Source organism: Trichosurus vulpecula, chromosome 1 (genome assembly GCF_011100635.1).
Source record: "Trichosurus vulpecula isolate mTriVul1 chromosome 1, mTriVul1.pri, whole genome shotgun sequence".
NCBI classification, from domain to species: domain Eukaryota; kingdom Metazoa; phylum Chordata; class Mammalia; order Diprotodontia; family Phalangeridae; genus Trichosurus; species Trichosurus vulpecula.
This window is the reverse complement of record NC_050573.1, coordinates 446738201-446762621: the sequence shown is the minus strand read 5'-3', so window position 1 is coordinate 446762621 and position 24421 is coordinate 446738201. Positions and strand designations below refer to the sequence as shown.

Sequence of the window (24421 nt, the reverse complement as noted above, 5' to 3'; positions counted from 1 at the left end):
TGGGTTTGGTTTGTTATTTAGGCCATTTAAAATAAGTGTATAGTAAAATAAAATCTGATTATCTCAGCACATAGCCACCTGATTTGAAAAGCAGGAGTATTTGATTGCATTTTGTTTTCAGCGAGTGGAGTTAGATTTTGGAATGTAGGTTTAGAACTGTGGTTGTTGACATTGGACCAATGGAATAGTTCCATATAAAAAATAGAACAGGAAAAGGGATTATATGTGAAACCGTAAATACATATGCCTTTTTTTTTTTAAAAGTATGTTGGAAATGTGGTGTGGTCTACTTCCAAAAATATCTCCTAGTATTATCTAGAAGGCATACTGTTACAGGTTACAACTGATGCCCACCAATGACCAACTCAGTAAATTCCTATTTCTTTGCCTTTTGGTTTGAGTCTCTTAAATTAAAAATTAGATAAACACTGATTTTTATTTGTTTGGCTTGTGGAAACAACCATATTACTTTATGGTCACCCACTACACATAATACTATACAACTTAACCTTGAAAGGATAGCTTCAACTACCTTGTATATGTAAATTTGTACCATCAACCTCACATAGGTAATAATTTTACATTTTGCTACTTCCTAGGGTCTCTCTTGAAAAGAGCTTGCTTATGTTAACTTGTAGCTACTTACTCTGAAGATGGATTTTTTTTTTTCAGAATATACTACTGAGTTTTTCTTTGCAAATGAGTTTCAGGTGCATTTTCCATTCAAGCACATAATACAAGTTGCCTTTAATAACCTCAGTTTGGCTAATCTTAATAGCTAATTTAATTTTCTTCCTTTCTGATTGTTTGTAAAGCCTATGTAAATTTTTGATGGTGATAGACATTGTTGTCCTGTATTTTTGAAAGAATGTTAATATGAGAAAATACTGTTAAGGTACGCTATAACAAATTGAATTAATTAGAAACAACTTTCAATGTTACTCACTGAAAATGCTGTACAAAGAAGCTATCGGAATAATACGATATCAAATTGAATTTCTTAAGTAATGTGTGAGATTGTCTTCCCAAGTGTGAACTGCATGCTGCTTAGAATTTCCTTGCTGTAAAGACCCTCTGAATGTCTATGCATGCTAAAGTGTAATACTATCACATCTCTTTCACCATGCTTCTCTTCTTCAGCAATCAAGATGATAACGCCATGTCAGTAGGAGCAGTTGAATCCTCTGAACCAGAGGCTTTAGATTTGTCTCCTTCAGAAGCCAAAAGTAAAGAATCGACTCAGATTGCTCAAGTTGACAGCAATGTAGGAGGAAAAGTTAGTGATACTAATATTAAACTGCTGTAAGTATCTCTTATAGTTGAAATTGTAGGAGGAAGAGAAGTGGTGTGTTGAATGTACATGACCTTTCCAAGGGTTAGACCCAGTGCACTTTTCTTTTGCCATTAAGTGAATGTTAATGATATAATGGCATTCTGCCATTAACTTTTATCTTCAGATACTGTAGACTAAGTGTATGATTCCTATTAAGTTACTGATTATATGCCTCTATAAGAAATTAAGTCCTAAGTGCCAGAGTTTTCATTTTTACTTTTTCATGGGTTTTGTAGGACTAACGATATCATCCACGTGGTCATTCTTTCATCAGTGCATAGCATGATCTTTCAAGATCTTTTCATCTTTTTCTGTTTTTTTTTCATTAGTGCTGCATTGTTTCTCTAGCCAACATACTAGAGACCTTCCTTTTTTTTTTTTCCGCCAAAGAAAAGAAAGTTTATTAAAGATTCGCCATATTGGGCAGACTCTTAGGGAGCCTGAGCATGTGTGACGCTAATGCCAGCAGGCCAGATTAATCTGAGCTGAGCTAGATTGAATCTGAGCACCTTCTTTTTTTTAATATCCCAGTTATGTTCTTGTACTATTTGGTCAGCCAGTTTTCTTTCTAACTATACGAGCATCCTACACTCTTTTCCTACTCATGTGAGACTATATTTTTTATGCCATTTCCTCCTTTCAAGTTGTTATTGGTTACATACATGGCACCACTTAGTTATGTCTATAATGCGCCTTTCCATTTGCCATTTTAGGGATCTGTGGTGTTCCACTGTCGTAGCCATATAACATCACTGGGGAAATCATGGAGGGAAGGTGCAGGGCCTTCGTGGGAGCCCACAATTTGAGATCCTTGAAAACGCTTTGCAGTTTCCTGAATGTCGTTTATTCTCTTTTGCACTCTGGTCTTGGGTCAAGCAGTACCTATGTTGTTGTTGTGTGTGTTTGTATTAATTTGATGTACTTCTTGTCTATTTTTGATGCATTAGTGTTTTTTTTTTGCACCTGGATGGTTAGGCCAGTCTCTTGTACTGCATGGATTTAACCAAAGGGGATTTAGGACTTGATGTAATTTAGAGACTGTCTACTAATAGGAGATATGTATAACCTCATATCAGTGGGCACTTTTAGTTACCTCATTATCTGTTCATCTGATTAAAAAGTAGGAACTATGAATCATTGATTAAAGCAGCCCTCAAATGAGTATCTTTTATAAACTCTCATGAGTTTAATCGTCTAAAAGTCTTCAGAGCTATATTTTTTTCATTCTAAATTTAATGAACACTAAAAAAGAAAACATTTCCATATAAAAAATAGAACAGAAAAAGGAATTATATGTGAAACCACAAATACATATGCCTTTTTTTTTTTTAAACTATGTCATAAATTCAGCATGCTACTGTCATGGTTTTCCTGCTTGTTGGGTTTCTCTCTGACCTTTTATTTCCTTCTTTGTGTTTTTAAGGTGTTTCAGTCACCCTCTTTTATTTCTTCCTTTTTTTCTTTCATTTCTTTTTTTTTTTTAACTACCATTAGCTACCAGATGTTTTGCTTAGAATAACACTGTGACTGAGATAATGTAAGTAACATCCATTTTGTGCCAGTTAGAAAACAGAGGTTTGAGGATGTTAGGGGATCTGACCTGAGTCATAACTAGTAAAGGTCAGGTCAGGGACTCATTCTGCAATCTTGTGCCCCTTTAAAGAAGAGACCATATTTCAGTAGGCTGTCTTATAATAACTTCGTTTTTAGCATTATTTTCTGTAATTACATGTTTTTGATCATACTCAAACTCTCTAGTTTGAACATAGTTTAAACATGCTATTTTGTTTTTTTTAGAGAAGCTGAAAAATCTGATACTAGCAAACCCAAAGTGAGAGGGCGTCCCCTCAGGCCTAAACCCAACTTGTTAGGATCATTTGGAAAGAAAGCAGAACCTACTGAAAATAAAATTGAAGTAGAGAGCAAAAATTCATTTCCAGAACTTCCAGGAAATGTTGAAAAGGTATGGAATAAGGAGAGACTTAAGTTGAAAATAAATTATAATTTTTTTTTTCCAAATGGTTGATTAAAATGCATGAGGTATGGCTATGGAGTAATACTGTGTATTTATAAATCCAAATGATGAAGTTTTCCAAATGAATCACTGTACTTATTCCAGTGATATTGCCATTACTGAAGTAATTTTTGAAACTCTTTCCCAGTATCCATAATGTTAGTAAATGTTTGTCCTGTGAAGATAAATATGATTTTTGGAAATATTGCAAAACAAATTTGACCAAAGTCTGATAAACTTGAATAATATTGTTTTTGTGTAAAAATGAATTGTGATGAAATCAGACGTCTCAAGTGGAGATGTGCCACTCTTAGAGGAAATATGGTATTTGTTATATAGCTTGTGAACTTTTCCTGAAAGCATTTTTCAATATGCACTTTGAAGAATGTTTTTGAGAAATGGCATCATCATTGCCACCCAGCCTGGAGGATCACACAGAGCAGTATCCCTGATTTCATTTATAGAAGATACTACCCTGTTTGAGACCATAAATATTAAATCATCTTCCACCACTGCTTTTCATTAAGCTATCCAACTTCCCTTTTGTTATTTAAACACTGCCTAGGCTCAAACTGTGCCACCAGTGCCCACCTTATCCTCTCTTATCCTCATCCTCTTCAACTTTCCCCACCCATGTCCTCTGAATTTCCTTTTCCATAATCAAGCTTCCCTTTATTCTGGACTTCTTTCTTTTATACTTCTGGTTTTTTTGTTCTCACCAAAATCTGTCTTCCCCAAGATGTCCCTAGATCCCTAGCCTTTGTCTCTAGTACTGGCTAGACTTTCCTTCATGCCTAGCACCCTCCAACATTATGTGTATTTGTGTGTCTGTACGTGTGTGTGCAGGAGTCTAAACAATCTTTGCTTCGCCACTGAAACTTTCAGACTTTACCTTTAAGGTAATCACCATCACTCAGCAGTCTCTTCTTTGAAATGGAGATGACTGAATAATTTTTTTGCTCTATATAATCATGGTGACTGTTCTGTACTGGCCATCAGGACATTCTTCTGCCTTTCTAAAGGAGTTCAGCATCTGGACCACTGTCTTCCTCTCCTCTTCAACTGTGTTCTTCTGCTCTCCACTTCTTGCCCTTGCACAGGGTGTCCCAGAAGTCTTAGTGCAGTTTAAAGCTATTAAAGCAATACCCTGTACCAACATTCATTCTGATGCTGCCTCAAACTTCCTTACCTCTTGATTCCTCAGTTTTCCCATTTCATATGACCTCCCTACCACCTCCATCATGAAGAGGGATGGTCACAACTTGGATGTCATCCTTCGTCAGAAATTCTGACTTCTTTCTCATCATAACCTTTTATCATTCTGTGTCTTCTTAAGTGGCACTCCTCCTAAACCAATTTGTCTTCATTGTAAACTCCAGTCCCTTCACCCTGTGGTACTGCTCTGACTTGCCTTTTTCCCTTCCCATCTTCAGCCCTGTAGTTAAACATTTCAGTTGCACTCTTGTCTTCTAGTCTGATGCAGAGTGATCTTTTACTCCGTGTCCTGACACTGTTCATCTCTTTTCCAGCCATGGATTACACTCACTTTCTTCCTCTCCTCACTTCACTTGTTGCTGAATGGAACTGTAGAAAGCCAGACTACTGTTTTGACTGGGTCCATTACAAATGTTCATTCTTCAGCCTTGAGTAGGCCTTCATTGTAGCTGTGCAGTCTTTCTATTGTTCCTCTGTTGATTTCCCTTACCCAGCCCCTCGCTCCTCCAAACTGTTCCAAACCTTTTTTTCTCTCCTCAAGCTTCCCACACCTCCCCCTACTCTTGCAGAATAAGGACCTTTACATTTACTTTTTTGAGAAAATTGAGGGCATGTGGGCTCTTTGTCTTTCCCCCATCTCAAAACCCTTTGATATCATCCCCTCCTCTCTCCTTTCCTCCACTCTCTGATAATAAATAGTCCCTGCCAAGGCCAACCCCTCTGCATGTGCCCATAATCCCATTCCTTCCCATATTCTCTATCAAGTCACTGCTACTATCATTCTCTCTCCTATCTTCACCACCTCCCTTTCTACTGGTTCTTTCCCTATGACCTTTAAATGCATCCAGTTCTCTTGTAACCTTTCAGAAACCTTCAGCAAGGTGTACTCCTTAGCTTCTCATTTTTTTCTTGAAGAAATCATATGTACTCCTTATGATCATTTCCTTTCCCTTTATTTCCTCAGTCTTTTTTTTTTAGTTGACAAGAATTTATGTTCTTTTGCCATTGCCCTCCTCCTACTGTCATTGGGGAAAAAAAGGAAAAATAAAACCCACCATATGGGCATCTTTTGCATTTATTTGCATTTTTCTAATTATGAATGATTTAAGACATTTTTTTCATATGGTTGTAGATAGCTTAGGTTTCTTCCCCTGAAAACAAAATTTCTTGTTCCCATACTTTTACCATTTATTAATTGGAGGCTCAGACTTCTTCAACTTTTTGGTGAAGTCTTCCGATCTCATGTCTCAACTGAAATAGCTCTCTCCACTGTTACTAATGATTGCTTTGTTGCTTGTTCTGTCTCTTCACAGTCTTTGTCTTTGTTGACCTCTCTAATGCATTTGACTACTCTCTCCTCCTGGATATTTTTTCCTCTCTTGATTTTTGTGAAGCTTCACTCTCCTCTCTTCTTTTCAGATTCATCATTGTTATCACACTCACTAAAACTGTATTCCCCCAAAACCGTGTTCTGTTCCGTCTTTTCCTTTTACCCCCTTTTGGGGAGATCCTTGGATTTAATGATAATATCTGTGAATTTGACTCCTAAATCTGTATATCCAGTCTTAGTTTCTCCCCTGAACTTCAGTCTTTTACTTATTTGACATTTTAAACTGGATATCCTAGAGGCATTTTTAACTCAGCATGTCCAAAGCAAAGTTCGCGATTTCCTCCCTTACTTCACCTCCTTTCCATATTTCTCTATTTCTGTCAAAGGCACCACCATTCTCCAGTCTCATAGCTTTATAGTCTTGGGCTTATTTTCATCTTTTTGCTTTTCTTCACCTAAAGTTTCTAATCATTTGCCAAATTTTGCTACTTCTCCCTCAACTAAATCTTGCATACCCAAGTCATTCTTTTTTCTCACACAAGTAATTGGTCCCCTCAGTTCACCTCTGCCTCAGTTTATTCTCCATGTAGCTGCCAAAATGACTTTGTTAGGCACAGATCTGGCCATATGTCATTCCCCTTCTCATTAAACTTCAGGATTCCCTGTTGCCTCTATTTGGCTTTTAAAGTGCTTTACAATCTTCCCCCAACTTGTCTTTCCAGCCTCATTCTAAATTATTCCTCTTCTTTACATCCTGTAGGCTAGCCAAACGACCTTTCTATTCCTCAGTCAGGGCACAACATCTGTCGTAGTACTTTTGCCTCCACTCTGCTTGGAATGCACTTCCTTTTCACCTTTACCTTATAGAGTGTCCTCACTTCAGTATTCAGCTCAAACATCACTTTTTACATGTAACCTCATGTGATTCCTCCAACTGTCAATACCCTACTTCTATGACTATTTTATATTTAGTTATCTTGTATTCTGTTTATGTTTATTTGACATATACTTAAAGATGTACTTTTGTTTTTCTTCTTAGAGTGTACTCTTTGAGAGTAGGGATTGTTCCATTCTTTGAATTTGTATCCTTAGCATCTAACACAGTGCCTAGAAATTTACTAAGTGGTTAGTAAATGTTGATTGAGAACTCCTTTGGTGACACCTTAGAAGGATAGTTCCATTTGGATGTCTAAGTTCTGGTGTTGTATTTGTTTAAAATAGTTGCTATCATCCTACATTATATTATAGACAGATTTTTTTATATATTGTATTTGGGCTTAGGGGATTTTCTTCTGTTCCTTAAATTCAGCCACTGAATTAAATTTCAAAAACTTATTTTGCTATGACTATTATGTAAAAATAGGCTAACATTTTACAATTTTCCAGAATCTCGTTGAAAAAGATGAATGTAGCCCTCCTGATATTACTGGAAAGGAAGTCACAGAAACAGAGAGTCAAGGACCTGAAGGTGAATCTCAGTAAGTATCATGAGAAATGATTTTTAAAATAGCATTTAGGAATGGTGGCAATATTCATGGAAGATGATTATGAATTCAGATTTTTTTCATTTTATTTTACTTTTCAACTGAATTGTATTTCTTTTCTTTCTTCCCCTTAATTTAAAAGTAAAAAAGAAAAACAAAACCCTTGTAGCAAATATTTATAGTCGAGCAAAACAAATCACCACATTGTTCTTGTCTAATAATGCATATCTTATTCCAATTTCTGATTTTTTTTGTTTCCACTGGTTGTATTTAAGGTCCATTTAAAGTGTAGATGTACCCAACTTAATTGAACTTTGATGTGTACAGAAATGGAGGTTTATGTTAATTATTTCCATAGGTTATGAAGCTCCTTTCTTACTACCATTGTCAAAACATGCTAAACAAATCCATGTTTAATAAATGAAGATGATAACAGCATGGGAATTTTATTGATTTATTATTTATTTTTTTAAAATTTTATTTTTATTTTTAATTTTTAGTTTTAAGTTCTTTTCCCTCTTCTACCCCCTCCTCCACCTATTGAGAAGACAAGAAATACGATACTCAGTATATAGAGAAAGTCATGCACACTTTATTTCAGCATTTAGCCATATCGCTAATAAAAAAAAAAAACAAGAAAAATAAAGAGGAAAAAAGTTTGCTTCAGTCTGTACTCATAATTCATCAGATGTCTCTGGAGGTGGATATCATTTTTCATCATGGCTTTTTTGGAATTGGTTTGGATCACTGTATTGGTCAGAATAGCTAAGTCTTTCACAGATGATTGTCATTATAATATTTCTATTACTATGTACATTGTTGTCCTAACTTCCCAGGTTTTTCTGAAACCATCCTACTTACTATTTCTTATAGCACTGTAGTATTCCATCACAATCATGTATCATAACTTAGTTGGCCATTTCTCAATTGATGGGCATCCCCTCAATATCCAGTTTTTTGCCACCACTAAAAGAGCTGCTGTAAATGTTTTTGTAGATAAAGGTCCTTTTCTCTTTTCTTTGATCTCTTTGGGGTATAGACCTAGTAGTAATATCACTAGGTCAAAAGGTATGCATGTTTTTATAGTTCTTTGGACATAGTTCCAGATTGTTCTCTAGAATGGATGGACCAGTTCAGAGCTCCACAACCACAGCAGCATGGAAGTTTTAGAAAGGAACATTTACTTTTCAAAAAAGAGATAGAAGGGCACCTCTCTCTAGTATTACTCTTTCCAGTGCTTGCCAGTAGAATGTGTTGTTTCCCAACCCTGAATTTGGTACCTATCACCCATGTGACTTTTCAACTCACTCCACCTTTCTGGGCTCCCTCATCCGTAAAATGAACGGTTGGACTAGATGACTTTCAGGGTCCTTCTAGCTCTAAATCTATGTTCCCTGTCATGAAAAAAAATGGTGCTACATGCATCAAAGGGAACCAAGTAGTAGATGTGCAGTTGAGTGGGGAATAAGCATTTATATAATGCCTGCTGTGTGCCAGACATTGTGCTAAGTGCTTTATAAATTCTCATTTGATATTCCCAATGACCTTCTGAGATAGATGCTATTATTATCCACATTTTACAGTTGAGAAAACCAAGGCAAACAGGTTAAATGACTTGCCTGGGGTCACACAACTAGCAAGTATCTAAAGCATGATTGGAACGCAGGTCTTCCTGACTCCAGGCTGAGCGCTTTATCCACTGTGCCACCAGGTGCCTCTCACTATGCCATTACAATTTGAGTATCAGATGATCAGGACCCAGGAAGCAGTGATATCCCACTATTGTGTGCTTATTAGATCCAAGGAGATGTATAAAAATTCCCTTTGTAAACAAACTATCAGCTGCTTTTTCAAAAAACTTTTTTTCCTATTATATAGAAAAACAATTTTTAACATTCTTTTTAAAACATTTTGAGTTCCAAATTATCTCCCTCTTTCCTTCCCCTTCCCCCTCATTGAGAAGCCAAGCAATATGTTTTGGTTTCATATATATATATGTATGTGTGTGTGTATATATATATATATATATATATACACATACATACATATTATGTATATGCAGTCATGCAGAACATTTTTGTATTAGTCATGTTGTGAAAGAAAAGAGACCAGAAAAAAAAACCCCAAAAAGTATGTTTTGATCTGCATTGAGACTTCATCAGTTCTCTCTTTGGAGGTGATTAGCATTTTTCATCATGTGTCTTTTGGAATTGTTTTGGGCTATTGTATTGCTGAGTATAGTTGTCATTCACAGTTGATCATAGAACAATTTTGCTGTCACTGTGTACACTGTTCTGATCACTTCAGTTTGCACCAATTCATGTTAGTCTTTCTGAAACTATCCTGTTCATTATTTCTTATAGTACAATAGTATTCTATCGCAATCATGTACCACATCTTGTTCAGCAGTTTTCTACAGTGGATGGGCATCCCTTCAGCTTCCAATTCTTTGCCACTACAGAAAGAGCTGTTATAAATATTTTTATACATATAGATCCTTTTTTTTTTTAATCTTTTTGAGATACTGCTGGGTCCAAGGATATGCAGTTTTATAGCCCTCTGGGCTAAGTTCTAAATGGTCTCCAGATTAGTTGGCTTAATTTACAACTCCACCTACAGTGCATTGGTGTCCCATTTTTCTCACATACCCAACATCCAACATTTTCCTTTTCTGTCATATTAGCCAATCTGATAGGTGTGAGGTGGTACCTCACGGTTGTTTTAATTTACATTTCTCTAATCAATGGTGATTTAGAGGATTGTTTTCATGTGACTGTAGATAGCTATGATTTCTTCATCTGAAAACTGCCTGTTTATATCCTTTGATCATTTATCATTCAACTTGTGTTCTTATAAATGTGACTTAGTTTTCTGTATATTTGAAAAATGAGGCTTTTATCAGAGAAACTTTCATCACCTTTTGTTTTTGGTGACCTTTAGTTCATTCATAACATATTCTAAGCAGCTAGAATACTTCACCCCCAATGTATTTTTCCCCCCAGGCTCCCTACTCTTTTCCCTTTCTTCTAACCCACCCCTTCTCTCTTTCCCTCTATTTTTGTTTTTTATAGAAGTTGAATAAAGTGCCTAAAAGGTGGGAAGCAAAAGTTTGTACACACGTTTCTAACTTTATAATTGATAGTAATAAATTTTACAAAAGATTTTTAAGAAGATATTTCACAATATGAATTATATTCCAAATCATCTTAGTTATTCACATATTACAGAACATACTAAATAACAGATCATGTGTTAAGAAGAAGACATCCCTTATTTTATCACTCTTTTTTTCCAGTGAAAAACATGGTTTACAAGAAACTAATAAGACAACTACTTTCAGACCACCGAGGTTAATGAGGGGTCGAATGCAGAGACCAAAGCCACGTATAGGTCGAACAATTGGCCAGAAAGAAGTATTGGCAACAGAAGACAAAACTGGAACTAAGGAAGAGGAGGAAAATGAGTCCAGTGTCACCAAAGGTGTAGGTATTTTTTTTTTAATTTAAAAAAAAGCCTTGGATCCAAGATCAAATCTAACCGTTTGTTAATCTTATGATACCAACAAGCCAAAATCCTTTGGTTAGCAGAACATATTTCCCAAGTATTAAAAAAAAGGGGGAACCCTATGAATTTTGAAGAGACCAACTATGCATAGTCAGTAGCCAGTCTTTAATTCCAGAAAGACCTCCCATGACCTCTCCCATAATCTCTCATTTAAATAGACCTTGCTTTCCAGTTGACCCTTCCTTTCTACCCCTTCCTCAGCAGGAGTTATTTGCTTAGGAAATGAAAAGTAATTTTTAATATTGACCTAAGTAAATACATTATGAATTTTGTTCTTTGGAATAACTGACATTTTTCTGTACTAAATGGCAAATATAAAATAATCCATATCAGCCTATTATGTCTGTGAAGTTTATTAAGAAGACTTTGGGATCTAATTTTAGATTTATATTGAATAGTAAAACCTTTCAATAAAGTTGAAACTAGGTATTTTATATATAGTGTGCAAAAGTCTTAGTGCAGTTTTAAGCTGTAATAACTTCAGTTAGTGCTACAGACTTAGAATAATGACACTCGAAAGATAATTTAAAATTTTAAAATATTTATGTCTCTGATTAAAATTCAAAATAACAAATTTTGTGCTATAGTCACTTTTCAAATTTTATAAAACTTTCATCTGGTCCTATTCCATGACTGAAAGCATTGCTGTGGTAGCCCAGCAAGAGAGTTATTAAAACTTAAAACTGTGCTAAGACTTTTGGGGCACCTTGTGTACTGATTGTGTAGATTTTGTTCAGCTGTCAGTGTAGCAGCTTCCATAGCAGCTGGAACACTTACAGTTTGGGAAAGAGAGAGAGTAGGGGACAAAACAAGTATGGCTATCTGAGTCATTCCTAAGTTGGTCAGTAGATAAGACTGACAATGGTCTATAAGTAATATTTGTTGTCTAAAATTTTATGTTCCCTACTATTATTTTTATAAGCTGGTAGAATTCAAATTTTTGAAATTGAATTATATTTCCTGTATGTGTAATCAAATTAACTTTTCTCTGATGGTCCCTGATAGATTCTTTACTTTTGATATTATTTAGTTTTTTTATCTTGCTCATAGTATCTATTATTCTCTTTAATATACAGTGGGTATTCAATAAGTGCCATAGACTGACACCAGAAGTCTGACATCAGACTTTGAAATGTTTGAGAGAGACTATGAGACCTTTGTACAAATGTCACATCTGTATTCTTGTTGATCTCTTTATAGTGGTCAGTCAACAAAACTCTGGTTAAATATGGTGGTCATTGTTAGTACCACAGTATCAAAGTTAGGGGACACATCCTTCCATTTGTTAACAAGTAAAACATAATTGTACTTAATATAATTTGTAATTGTGTTTTAGAGAATGCCTTTTTATTAAAACCAGTTGTGTCAGTATATTTAAAGTAATAAATGAAAGGGATCAATATAACTTCTTTATGAATAGATTTAAATATCTTTGGTTTTCAGGCTACCATTTGGAGTATTGTAATGATTCCTTATGGCTCATGTGATTCCCAGTGATATAATAATAGCAAAAACTGACCATATACATTATCACTTTTGTTCTCCATTTGACTAATATACTGAAGGAAGGATATTGAACAAAGAAGTATTTAGAAAGATAATTTTGAGGGTCAGGATTTGGAGGGATAACATTCTGGCAACTTTTTGTGTATTAATAAAAAGGGAGAAAGAATGGGTCTTTAGAGATGTGAAAATAAGAGGGAAAAGGACATGGAGGCATACGAAATGCTATCAGCTATTTAAGAGGAGTATTAAAACAACAAAATTTAAGGAATCATGTTGGAATTTTATTTATAAATAGGATACCTTGTCTTTTTTTTTCCTCTAGAAGTGCAGTAGCCTGGATTTTCAAATGAAGTTCCTGTCCCCATTGGGTACATTTTTTCCTTCACTGAAGTCCTACTCTTGATGCCTTTTTGTGATAGAGAATTGATCTATTCTCAGAGGCTACCCCAGTAGATTACAAGTACTAGCACATTCTTCTAAACTCAAAAAGCTTCTATTACAAGCCTGGTAACATTGCATATGAAAATAAGCATAGCTAAATTCAAAATGACTCATCATGAAGGTTCATCTTTAGGCAGTGGAGTTTTTGGTCATAGAAACTCATGAAGCTTACTGTTGTGTGGAGGGATCATTAATAGAGGATAAAGAAAAAACTTTTGAAGTTTTGAAATAATTAGCCCATTTCTTAGAGTAACAGTCATTGTGAAAAGTATAAGATGTTTGCCGTTTTTTATTCTTAAGGCCCAAGTACAAACAGAAGATCAATCATTCAGCAAGTTAGATGTTGGGAACAGCAGTTCACAGAGTGAAAAAGAAGATGTAATTTCTCAGAAGTCAAAAACAGATGAGCCTGAGACTGTTGAGGAAAATCAGAGGTAAGTGCATCAGCAGGAACTGATTCAGTTTTGTCTTTGTATTCCCAGGTCCTAGCACACAGTGTGTGCTTAATGAGTAAATACTAGTAGGTTGATTGGTTTGTAATTGGAAATTTTACGTTTTTACGTGATAATTTTTCCAAAGCTTAGCTGGAAGGACTGAATGACGAATCCATTTCTTACAACAGCTATGCTCAGTCGTAGGGAAGACATAGGAAATTCTTTATACTCACTCTGGAGGAAACTTGGAAACTTTCTATTCCTACAAACATTTTAAAGACAGGAACTAGAATTTTTGGTATTTACTGTTTTCTTGTGAGATAAAATATTTCTTTGCCTTTCTGAGGTTTTTATGTATTCTGGCACAAATCCTCAACTACTATAGCTTTCACTAAAAGACTAAAGAACTTGTTTGTGATTTTGCATTGTTTTTGACAGTCTGCAGGATGGCAATAAATCAAATACACTCAAGCGAGGACCAGTAATGAGAACACGATTTCAGAAGCCAAGACCTAACATAGGAAGAGCAACTGGAAGAGGTGAAATTAGCACAGGAGAAAAAGCATCCAAGGAAATAAGTGTCACTGGAAAAGTAGAGGCAGGTTTGCTTCAGACTGATGGTGAATTCAGTTCTCTTCCCCTCCCAGATGTAAGTTTTATGCATTTTTCTTTATTAAAAATATTCTCAGTTATTTTTTTAGAGAAAGGTATTGGCATATTCGTATTATGAACACTGCCTTACACCTAATGAAATTTGAACTCTTTGAAAGTGGTGATGGTTATATGTAGATTCTAGGAGGAACATTATTTGTTAGATACCATGTTTATTGTGAAATTCCATAATATGGTCATAATATGGATGCTGTAGCTGAAATAATGCTATGAATTACCTTGGATAAGTCAGTTTATTTCTGGATCCTAGTTGTCTCATCTGTAAGCTGAGAAAGTTGGTCTAAAACAGTATCTGAAAGGCTCTAAACATTTCCTGATTCAGGATTTTATCATGCCTCAAGGTTATTACTTGTTCTGTGAATTATCATTCTATACTATTGTAGATATAAGAGGTATAGGAAATTAGAATTAAAATGAATCTGTGTTGATTATAGGATATTTCTGAGGATTTATTTTTAAACTGACACTAACTCATCATTTGATTCTTTGATGTTTAAAAAAAAATTCCCATTATTTGAGGATTCTTGTTCCATTAATTGAAGTTTCTATTATCCTTAAAGCATTTTGTTAATGAGTACTTTTTAATATATCTTACCTGTTAGATAATTGGGTTTTAAGGAGGTAGTGGAAGCATGCTTAACATAAAAAGTAGCTAAGAAGAATTCACAACTTCAGAATTCTTTTTTTTCTGGCATAAAGATTTGGCATGGCTTAAAAAAAAAGTATTGGTTTTAGAGTGACTTAGAAAAGTTTTAGACACTTGAGATCATGGTTGTGCATTAGTTGATCATTATAATTGTCATTTCTAGATCATAAACTGTGGAGCACCACCCTCTGTTGAAGCAGTTGAGAAAGAAGCACCTTCTCAAAAGGGAATCTCAAGTCCAATAATTCCTCTGAAGCCTTCTTGCATATCCCCTGTAGAAGGATGTGAAGAAGATAAGGAAACACAATCTGCAACTGATCTGGAGCAAGTTTCAGATGTTATCAAAAGGTATCTGAGTGGATGTATCTATTCGTAAGAGAAAATAAAATTTAAATTCATAGTTGATAGAACAGAAACAAAATTTAAAACTACCATAACAAAAGGGAAACCAAGAAAATATGCTGAAATTCTCTTGATGAAAATAAATACCTGCAAAGTTAGGGACACAAGAATAAAGAGAGGGAGGAATAAATTAAAAAACATTTGAAAATCTTTTTTTTTTTGAAGGGGGAAGGCAGGGCAATTGGGGTTAAGTGACTTGCCCAAGGTCACACAGCTAGTAAGTGTGTCATGTGCCTGAGGCCAGATTTGAAATCAGGTCCTCCTGACTCCAGGGCCAGTGTTCTACTTACTGCACCACGTAGCTGCCCCTAAAATTAAAAACACTTAAGAAGTACTTACTTTGTTCAGTATAAAATACCCGCTGTATTCAGAGCATTGAGCCAAGCACTATAGGAAATACAAAGTTTAAATAAGACAAGACATTTCCTTATAGAAGAGTTTATAGTGTAGTAGGGGCATGTGGGATATGTACAGATAACACTGATACAAAGTATTGCATGGTGCGTGCATTAGAGAGATACAGAAGTGCTGAGATCTGAGATGAGAAAAGCCCTAACCGACTGAGGGGGATCATGAAGATCTTCCTGAAAAAAGGGGAATTTTTAATTTTAAAGGATGGGTAGGAATTCAACAACAGAAAACTGAGAAGAACATTCTCACCATTGTGTAAAAGTATGGTGGTGGAGAGAGTATGTTTTGTGGGGATACCAAGTCATCTGTTTTACCAGGAGCATGGAATGTGTGAGTGGAGAAGTAAGTCAGTCTAGAAAAGTACAGCGATGTCATTTTGTCCACCATCTTGAAGCCAGACAGAGATATATGAAAGCAATAGGAAGCCATTGAAGATATTAGAGCAGAATGACACTACTAGATAATGAGAACAGTGTGAAGACTTGACAGAAATAGGCAGAAAGTGGTGATGAGGAGACCAGGGAGGAAGCAATTTTATAGTCAAGTTTTTATAGCAGTTTTATAGTTGGTGACGAGGATTTGGACTAGTTTGGTTACAGCCAGCTTTGGGAGGAGGGATTCATATGAAAGCTATCATTGAGATACTATCTAAAGGACTTGGTAATTGATGAGAAAATCAAAGATAATGTCAGGGTTTTAGATGTGAGAGAGTGGGTAAATGCTGGGACCACTGACAGAAAGTTTAGAGGAAACAAAGTTGAGTTGTAGACATACTGAATTTTGAGATGTTAGTGAAACACACAAGAATAGGTAACCTGTAAACAGTTGTAGATATGAAGTGCAAAAGAGCAGTTAGGCCTAGACATCTATACTTGTGAGCTGTCTCCACGGAGCAGGGGTGATAGTTTGGAGACATGAGTATGCAATTTATAAGTATGGACAAAAGGACCGAAGACAGAACTTTGGAGTGCATCCATTTTAAAGGGGTGAAAATAGGATGACAAGTTAGATAAGAAACAAAAGGTTGGAAGAGGGGAAAGTAGAGAGGTTTCACAGATGCCTGGGAAACCAGTGGTATCCAGAAGGAGACAGTGTCCAGCATCATATGCTGCAGAGACTTGAAGGAAAAGGACTGGAAAAGCCATTTGGATTTGATGACTTCTTGGCAGTGTCAGTTCCAATAGAGTTGTGAGGTTGGATGCCACCTTGTTATTGTTTAAGGCGGGAGCAGAGAGTGTGGATGCAATGGAGACTTTGGATATTGACAACTTTTTCAAGAAGTTTTGCAATGAAAGAGAGTGAAGGAAATAGTTGGCAAAGGGAAGGAGGATTAAGGGATGGTGCTTGTGTCAATAGAGAGGGAGAAAAGAGAATCTTTCTGGAATAAGGAAGATCTCTCTTAGAGGAAGTTGGAGGAAATGGGTTGAAGATGTGGCTAAAAGGATTAACAATGCAAAAGGTAGAAATACTGGTTCTTCTGATACAGGAATTGATGAGGAGTGAGTAATAATACTGAGGAATTTTGAGAAAAGGAGTTGAAGGGTTGCCATCAGATAATCTTAGTTTTTGCAGTGAGATAGGGAGCTTAAAACATTTTCTCTAAGTTTGCAAGGTGGGAGTGTCCCTAAGGCCTTAAAGAGAAAAGGAAAGGTTTAGTACTGTCATTGTGGGAAATGGTATATGCACTGGACTTAGCTAGTCAACCAGTTAACAAGCATCTCTGTTAAACTCCTATGTAGCTGGCACCATGCTAGGCTCTGGAGATACAAATAAAAAAAGTGAAACAATCCCTACTCTTAAGGAACTTACATTCTATTGGGGATAACAACATGTGTGAGCATGTAGAGAATAAATGCACAATAAATGCAAGATAGTATAAATGGAGGACACCAGCAGTTGGGAGGATGAGGAAAGGCTTTGTGGTGGTGCTTGAGCTGACCAATGAATGAAAAAAGGGATTCTGTGAGGTTAGAGGTAAGGAGGGAATGCGCTGAAAATGGGGGAGAGTCAATGGCCATGGCTAGGCTATAGAGCACAGGAAGGGAAGTAATGTACGATGAAGGTGGAAATATAGGTTGAGGCAAGGTTTGCAACCTTTTTAAGTAGAAGTTTATACAAGATGTCACAAAAGTCTTACTTCAGTTTTAAGCTTAGCTGTGTTTGATCCTAGAGACAAAAGTGAATTTATTGAATTAGGGAATATCATGGTTAGATCTAACCAGCTCGGTAGCTTTGGCTGCGCCACGGAGGATGGATTGGAATGAAAATAAATCGGGGGGGGGACACCAATTAGGAGGCATTGGAATAGTCCAGCTAAGAGGTGATGAGGAGCAACTTTGTGAGTTAGAGAAAAAGATGGTTGTGAGAGATATTGTGGTGTCTGATGTCCCCCAAGATATTTTCTCTTCTTTTTGAAGAAGTTCAGTACCTCCTCAACTCCTGCCATTAAGGATCCTAGGGGACTTCAGCATTCAAAGTAATGGATGCTACTTCAAACACCCTTTACTTCACAATTCCTCAGTCTCCTCAAACCCCATCACTTTCTCCAATCCTCCCCAGCCATACATAGAGATATTTACATCATGGATCTTGCCATTGCTCACAAGTGTCCTGTTTCTTTGATAAAAAATTCTGACATTCTTCTATCTTTCCATAACCTAACATTCCATCCTGCCCAATGCTTCACCCTCTTCCTATGTCTTATCTATCTTCGCTTCCATTGTGACCTCAAATCTATTCACCCCTCACTACTTTCTCCAGGACCTGGAGAAAATTTCTGCTTTGACAATACTTTCCTTCTTTTCCACTCCACATTGTCCTCTTCTCTCAGATTCAAAGCTCTTATTCATTGTCTTATCTTTGCTCATCTCTTGTCAAACCCTAGCTCTGAATTATTCGCACCATATGCCTTCTCCTTTCTTATTTATGTAACTGATTGACTAGGTCCATTACAAATTTATGTTCTCTCACTGCAACTAGACCCTCATTATAGCAAGGCAGTCCTGTTTTTCTTCCCTAATTTAAATTCCATATATCTCACTTCCAACAGAAATTATTCCAGAACTTCTCAAACCTTCCCACAGTTAAAGCTAAAGATGTTTACTCTTAAATATTTACTTGGAAAATTGAGTTCATTTGCTGGTAGCAAGCTCTTCTCTTTTTCTCTTCATCTCAAAACCCCTTAATATCATCCCTCACTCTCTTCTCTTTTCCTCCAGTTTCTGGTAATAAAGTAGCCTTTCTCCTTGCCAAGATAACCCCTCTACTTGTGAGCTTGATCCCATCTGCCCCCGTCTTTTTCAGCAGTTTGCCCTCTCTGAATCTTTCTGTCTTTCTTCCCCCTCCTGATCCCTCTGTCCTTTGCCCTCTTTCTTCCTCATCTGCAGTGTATCTTCTAGCTTCTTCCCCACTGCCTTCGAAGTTGCCCAACACTTCCCCATCTTTCAGAAACCTTTACTAAACCCTCTTGTTCCTTCAAGCTATTGTCCTCTATCTCTCTTTTCTTTTTCAGACACACTCCTAGAAAACTTGTCTATATGCATTGTCTCTACTTCCACTCAACCTTCACTCCTTTGTTGAAGTCTGTCTTCTATCACTCAAATGAAACTGCTTTCTCCATAGTTATCAATGATTTTTTAATTGCAAAATCTGGTGGTCTTTTCCCAGTCTACCTTGATTTGTATAGGTTGAAAAAAATTAATACAGTGATCTTTAAAGAATAAGGATTGTGGAACCACAGTAGTAAAATTTAAAAAGGGAGCAAAGAAGCAGAAATGAGCAGCTTCTCTAAGCACAAGAATAACCTCGTAGAATGTGTAGGGAGCTCGAGAGCAAAGCATAGCTTATTAGGTATGGAAAAAAACTCATGTGCTTCATTAAGTAATTCAAGTTTTATTTCATTGATGAGCAAATTCTTGTGGCACCTGGTTGTATAATTCCAAGTGTAAAACCCCAGCTTCTTGACATACCAGTTCTATTTGCATCTTTAAGTGTCCTCTTCATATTGTAACCTTTTTCTGCAAGTATTAATAATTTCTGTTTGGTGCTTAAACGGCCACTTTTTAAACTGGAGCCCCTTTCTGGCTATAGGTAGAAAAGGATTTGCTTACAAGTTTCTTTTGTAGCATTAACTACTTTCTTATGTTTAATATTTTTCTTCTCAAAAGCAAATGTTCTCAAGATGAAAAGCTCTGCGTCGTTAAAAAAACCCCTTTTGTGAGAAGTCGATTCAAGAGACCAAGACCAAACTTAGGAAGAGCAGTTGAAAAAAGTGGTGTTCCAGGAGCAGAAAAATGTGAGCTAATAGAGAAAATGGAAACAGGAAAATTGGAGATTATGATACAACATAAACAGGATGCCATCTCCCCCCCTCAAACTGATGCCTTTCTTCTTCAAGAAAATGCTTCTTCCCTTCAAGTTAATTTCTCCCTCTGTCAAGATGATGCCTCTCCTCCTCAAGTCACTGCATCTTCCCCCCAAGTTGATGCCTCCTCTCCTAAAGATGATTCCATTCCTCCCCAAGGTGATTCCCTGCCCCCTCAAGTCTCTACCTCTTCCTCTCAACTCGATGCCTTCCCACCCCAAGACAGTGCTTCGACTCCTCAAATCAATGCCTTTCCTCTTCAAGATGACATTTCCCCCCTTCAAGGCAATGCCTCCCCTCTTCAAGGCCATGCCTCCCCTCTTCAAGGCCATGCCTCCCCCCTTCAAGGCCATGCCTCTCCACTTCAAGGCCATGCCTCCCCACTTCAAGGCCATGCCTCCCCCCTTCAAGGCCATGCCTCCCCTCTTCAAGGCCATGCCTCCCCCCTTCAAGGCCATGCCTCTCCACTTCAAGGCCATGCCTCCCCCCTTCAAGGACATGCCTCCCCCCTTCAAGGCCATGCCTCCCCCCTTCAAGGACATGCCTCCCCCCTTCAAGGACATGCCTCCACCCTTCCAGGTAAAGCCTTTGCCCTTCAAGGTGAAGCTATCTCCTTTCAAGGTGAAGCTTCCTCCCTTCAAGGTGCTGCTTTTTCTCCTCAAAATGATGCCTCCCCACTTCAAGGGAGTGTTTCCTCCCTACAGGTTAGTGTCTCCCCCCTTCAAGGTAAAGCCTCTCCCCTTCAAAATAAAGCCTCCCTACTTCAAGATAATGCCTCACCACTTCAAGGTGAAGTCTTCCCCCTTCAAGGCAGTGCATCCTCCCTTCAGGGTGATGTCTCTTCCCTTCAAAATAGTGTTTCCCCCCTTCAAGGTGATGCTTCCCCCCTTCAAGATGAGGCCTCCACTCTTCAAAGTGATGCCTCCCCTCTTCAAAGTGATGCCTCCCCTCTTCAAGGTAATGCCTCCCCTCTTCAAGGTGAAGCCTTCCCTCTTCAAGGCGGTGCTTCCTCCTTTCAAGAAGATGCCTCCCCACTTAAAGGCAATGCCTCCTCCCTTCAAGATGAGGCCTCCTCACTTCAAGATGATGTTTCCCCACTTCATGGTGAAGCCTCCCCTCTTAAAGGCGAAGCCTCCCTACGTCAAGGTGATGTCTCCCCCCTTCAGGGTGATGTCTCCCCCCTTCAAGGTGATGTCTCCCCACTTCCAGGTGAAGCTTCCCCCCTTCAAGATGAGGCCTCCCCACTTAAAGACAATGCCTCCTTCCTTCAAGGCAGTGCCTTCCCCATTCAAGATGAGGCCTGCCAACTTCAAGATGATGTCTCCCCCCTTCAAGGTGATGTCTCCCCTCTTCAAAGTGAAGTCTCCCCACTTCCAGGTGAAGCTTCCTCTCTTCAAGATGAGGCCTCCCCACTTAAAGACAATGCCTCCTTCCTTCAAGGCAATGCCTTCCCCATTCAAGACGAGGCCTCCCAATTTCAAGGTGATGTCTCCCCTCTTCAAGGCGATGTCTCTTCTCAAGACTGTACCTCACCCCCTCAAGTTGGTGCTTTTCCTGTTAAAGCCTATGCTTCCCCCCCTCAATTAGCTGCCTCCTCCCTTCAAGTTGTTGGTTCCCTTCATCAAGATGATGCCTCCATCCCTCAAGATGATGCCTTTCCCCGTCAGATGTCTGCCCTCCCCACTCAAGATGATGCCTCCCCCTTTCAAATTGATGTTTCTCCCCTTCAAGTTGATGTTTCCCCTGTTCAAGTTGTTGCCTCCTCGCTTCAAGTCAGTGCCTCATCCACTGTAGCTGTTACCTTCTCCTCTGAAGATGATGCTTCCCCTGTTCAAGTCACTGCTTCCTGCCCTCAAGGTGCTGCCCTTTCCATTCAGGACATCGGCGACCCTTGTCAGAATGTAAGTGATGCTATTTAATATTAAATACTTTTAGTTATAAGTATGGCCAATTATGACCAGCTATGGCTAGTTATAACCTTGGAATTAGTTGTCTAAAGAGTTCCGTACTTGGTTTCCACTCTTCCGTTGTTCTTTCAGTCATACCACATAGCTTAAGGTACAAACACAGAGTCATAATCATAGACGTAGTCATGGACTAGAATGTGGAAAGAGCTTGTCGTGAAATCAGCAAGCCTAGGTCCTTAACTAGCCTCTATCACTAACAATACATTGATATGGCATTTACATCTCTCTGACTCAATTCCTTCATCTGAACATGGTAATAATAGTATCTTAAACTACCTCCATTGGGTTGTTGGATAATGATGTGAGCCAGTGGAAGTGAAAATACTTTGAAAAGTTAAGAACTATGCCTATTTGTTACATATTTGTTTATTTTAAACACTTGGCTTTCAGAACTTTGAGCTTATCAGAACCACATTATTTCCTGTGATATAGGGTCACATGCTTGATTTAAAGTGAAATCCATTGTTCACACTGATAAATATTTGAGCATTTTGTACAAATAAAAACCTTTTTGAGCTAAAAATAATTGGACAGCTTGTTGTAAAGTACCTTAATGCTTTTCTATTAATAGTGTTTATGGTTGCCTTCTTGGTATTTAAAATAATTAATTCATTTGTGCAATATGCCTTTTAGGATACAGTTGAATGTTCTCAAAAGACAGCAGTTAAATATGAAAAACCAGTTCCAGAAAAGGGTGAAGCAGAGCTGCTTTCAAATGAACAGACTGCAGAGAAGCTTTTAGATTCAATGAATTGTGAACCTGAAGAGAGGCCTTCATTTATTGAAGCCCAGGAAAATGATTTTGCTCTTTCTACATGGTAAATAATTTTACTTTTTATTATTGTTTGGTAGGATGAGGGAAAGGGAAAATATGATAGATTTTTTTAAAAATTTATTTCATTTTTATAGCCATGTAAAGCATATTTGAAAACTATTTTGGTTTATCTTTTGGTATAGTTAATACCAAAAATAAGAAAATAAACATTTATAGTTAAGCGGTTTTTAATGAACATTTAATCATTATGTTTTGAGAATTGAGAAATTTTTAATATGCATTTTTGTTAAGCTGAGTGGTAATATGTTTCCCTTTGTTGATTATATTGTAGAGGTGATTCATAGGTAGTTACAAATTGGATTAGATGGCTTCTGAAGTTACTTCTAGCTCTAAAAATTGCATAGTTCTCTGATATTTTACACTAAGATGTAGTTAATGGATGGAAGACATTTAACTCAGTTTTTCCCTTAAAAATGAATGAAAAGGCACTTATTATATTTTATTATACTTATTATATTTTAAGTACTTATTATATTTTAAGTACTTATTATATTTTAAGCACTGGCTAAATTCTAGGGCTATAAACTAGAAAAACAAGATAGTATCTGTTTCCAAAGAGCTCATTAGGGAGAGATACATTTTGAAAAATTTTATGTTCACTACTAATTTATTAATATTAAATATAGTATTAAGTATATATTATATATTATTATAGTATGCATAATATAATAATATATTTTGTATAATGAAATAACATATAATATATCATGTATAATATAATAATATGTAATATATTATATATTATTAAATGTATATTATATATCATATATATTATATACATATATTAAATGTATATTAAATATAATCTAACAGACCTTTGATAATATATGAGGAAGTCATTTATGAATTTAAGCTACTGTAATTTATTATAATTCAGAGATTCAAGTTTTATTCCATTAGGATGCTTTCTCTAAACTTTATGTAATAATAACTTTGTTTTCTCCCCTCCATTCGTCCCACTCTTAGCCTCAAGAATTCCCAGCAAGAAATTAAGAAAAATGGTATCCAACCTGCACAACGAATGAGGGGCCGATTTAAGAGGCCTAGGCCAAACATAAGCAAAGCAGAACGAAGAGGATCCAGGATAACAGGAAAATGGGTTATTGAAGAAAGGGAAGAAGGAGTAACACAGCATAAGAACGAATCTGAAAGTGAATTCTTCACTCTTGTAAGTTAGTCGTCTGTAATTTTATTGAATTATGTCAGGAATGTTGATGTAAATGTATGAAATGGTAACTCAGAAGCAATCTCAGGGATGACTTGGGCAGCTTGCTTATAGGACAAGCATCTGTGACATTTCTAGTAAGCCCCTCCAAGACTACATGGGTCTCCTGTTTTGCTGGTACTTAGCTGTATGACTAAAGAAATGCGTGTCATCTAGTTCTAGTTTTTCAGTCCTACCTCCCCTCATAAAGGTACTAAATTAAAAATCATTTGGTCTTTCTTGATTTGAGCTAAAAAAAAAATTGTGCATTTAAACCTTTCTTTGTTTTCATGTCAGAGGGCAATTATATTTTTAAAGTAAATTATTCCTGGGTTAACACTTGATGCAAACTGTGAACTGGGCATTTTAAATTAGTGTAACAAATTGATGAGAAGGCCACATGGCATAGTGGATAGAGACTGTTGGCTTAGTACTCTAAAACCTCAGGTTCAAGTCCTAATTTTTGTTGTTAAATACTCAGTGCCTCAGGCAGATCTCAGACTATAGATAAGACACAGTTTACATTGGTAGAAGAAATTCCTTACCAGGTCTCCAATGAAATTGCAAATCCAGTTTAAAAAATGCATGCTGAAATTTACA

General features: G+C 36.9%; 1 protein-coding gene across 1 annotated transcript in view; it reads left to right on the top strand.

The window, feature by feature from the left end:
• The window catches only part of BDP1 (B double prime 1, subunit of RNA polymerase III transcription initiation factor IIIB), an 88735-nt gene that overhangs the window by 33991 nt on the left and 30323 nt on the right, over positions 1-24421 (top strand). Inside the window, exons 12-21 of the mRNA XM_036764355.1 lie at positions 1141-1302; positions 3131-3296; positions 7279-7370; positions 10672-10858; positions 13188-13321; positions 13760-13970; positions 14803-14987; positions 19619-21716; positions 22416-22600; positions 23584-23785. Coding sequence (XP_036620250.1) covers positions 1141-1302; positions 3131-3296; positions 7279-7370; positions 10672-10858; positions 13188-13321; positions 13760-13970; positions 14803-14987; positions 19619-21716; positions 22416-22600; positions 23584-23785 — 3622 coding nt within the window. The remainder of the gene's footprint in view (positions 1-1140; positions 1303-3130; positions 3297-7278; positions 7371-10671; positions 10859-13187; positions 13322-13759; positions 13971-14802; positions 14988-19618; positions 21717-22415; positions 22601-23583; positions 23786-24421) is intronic.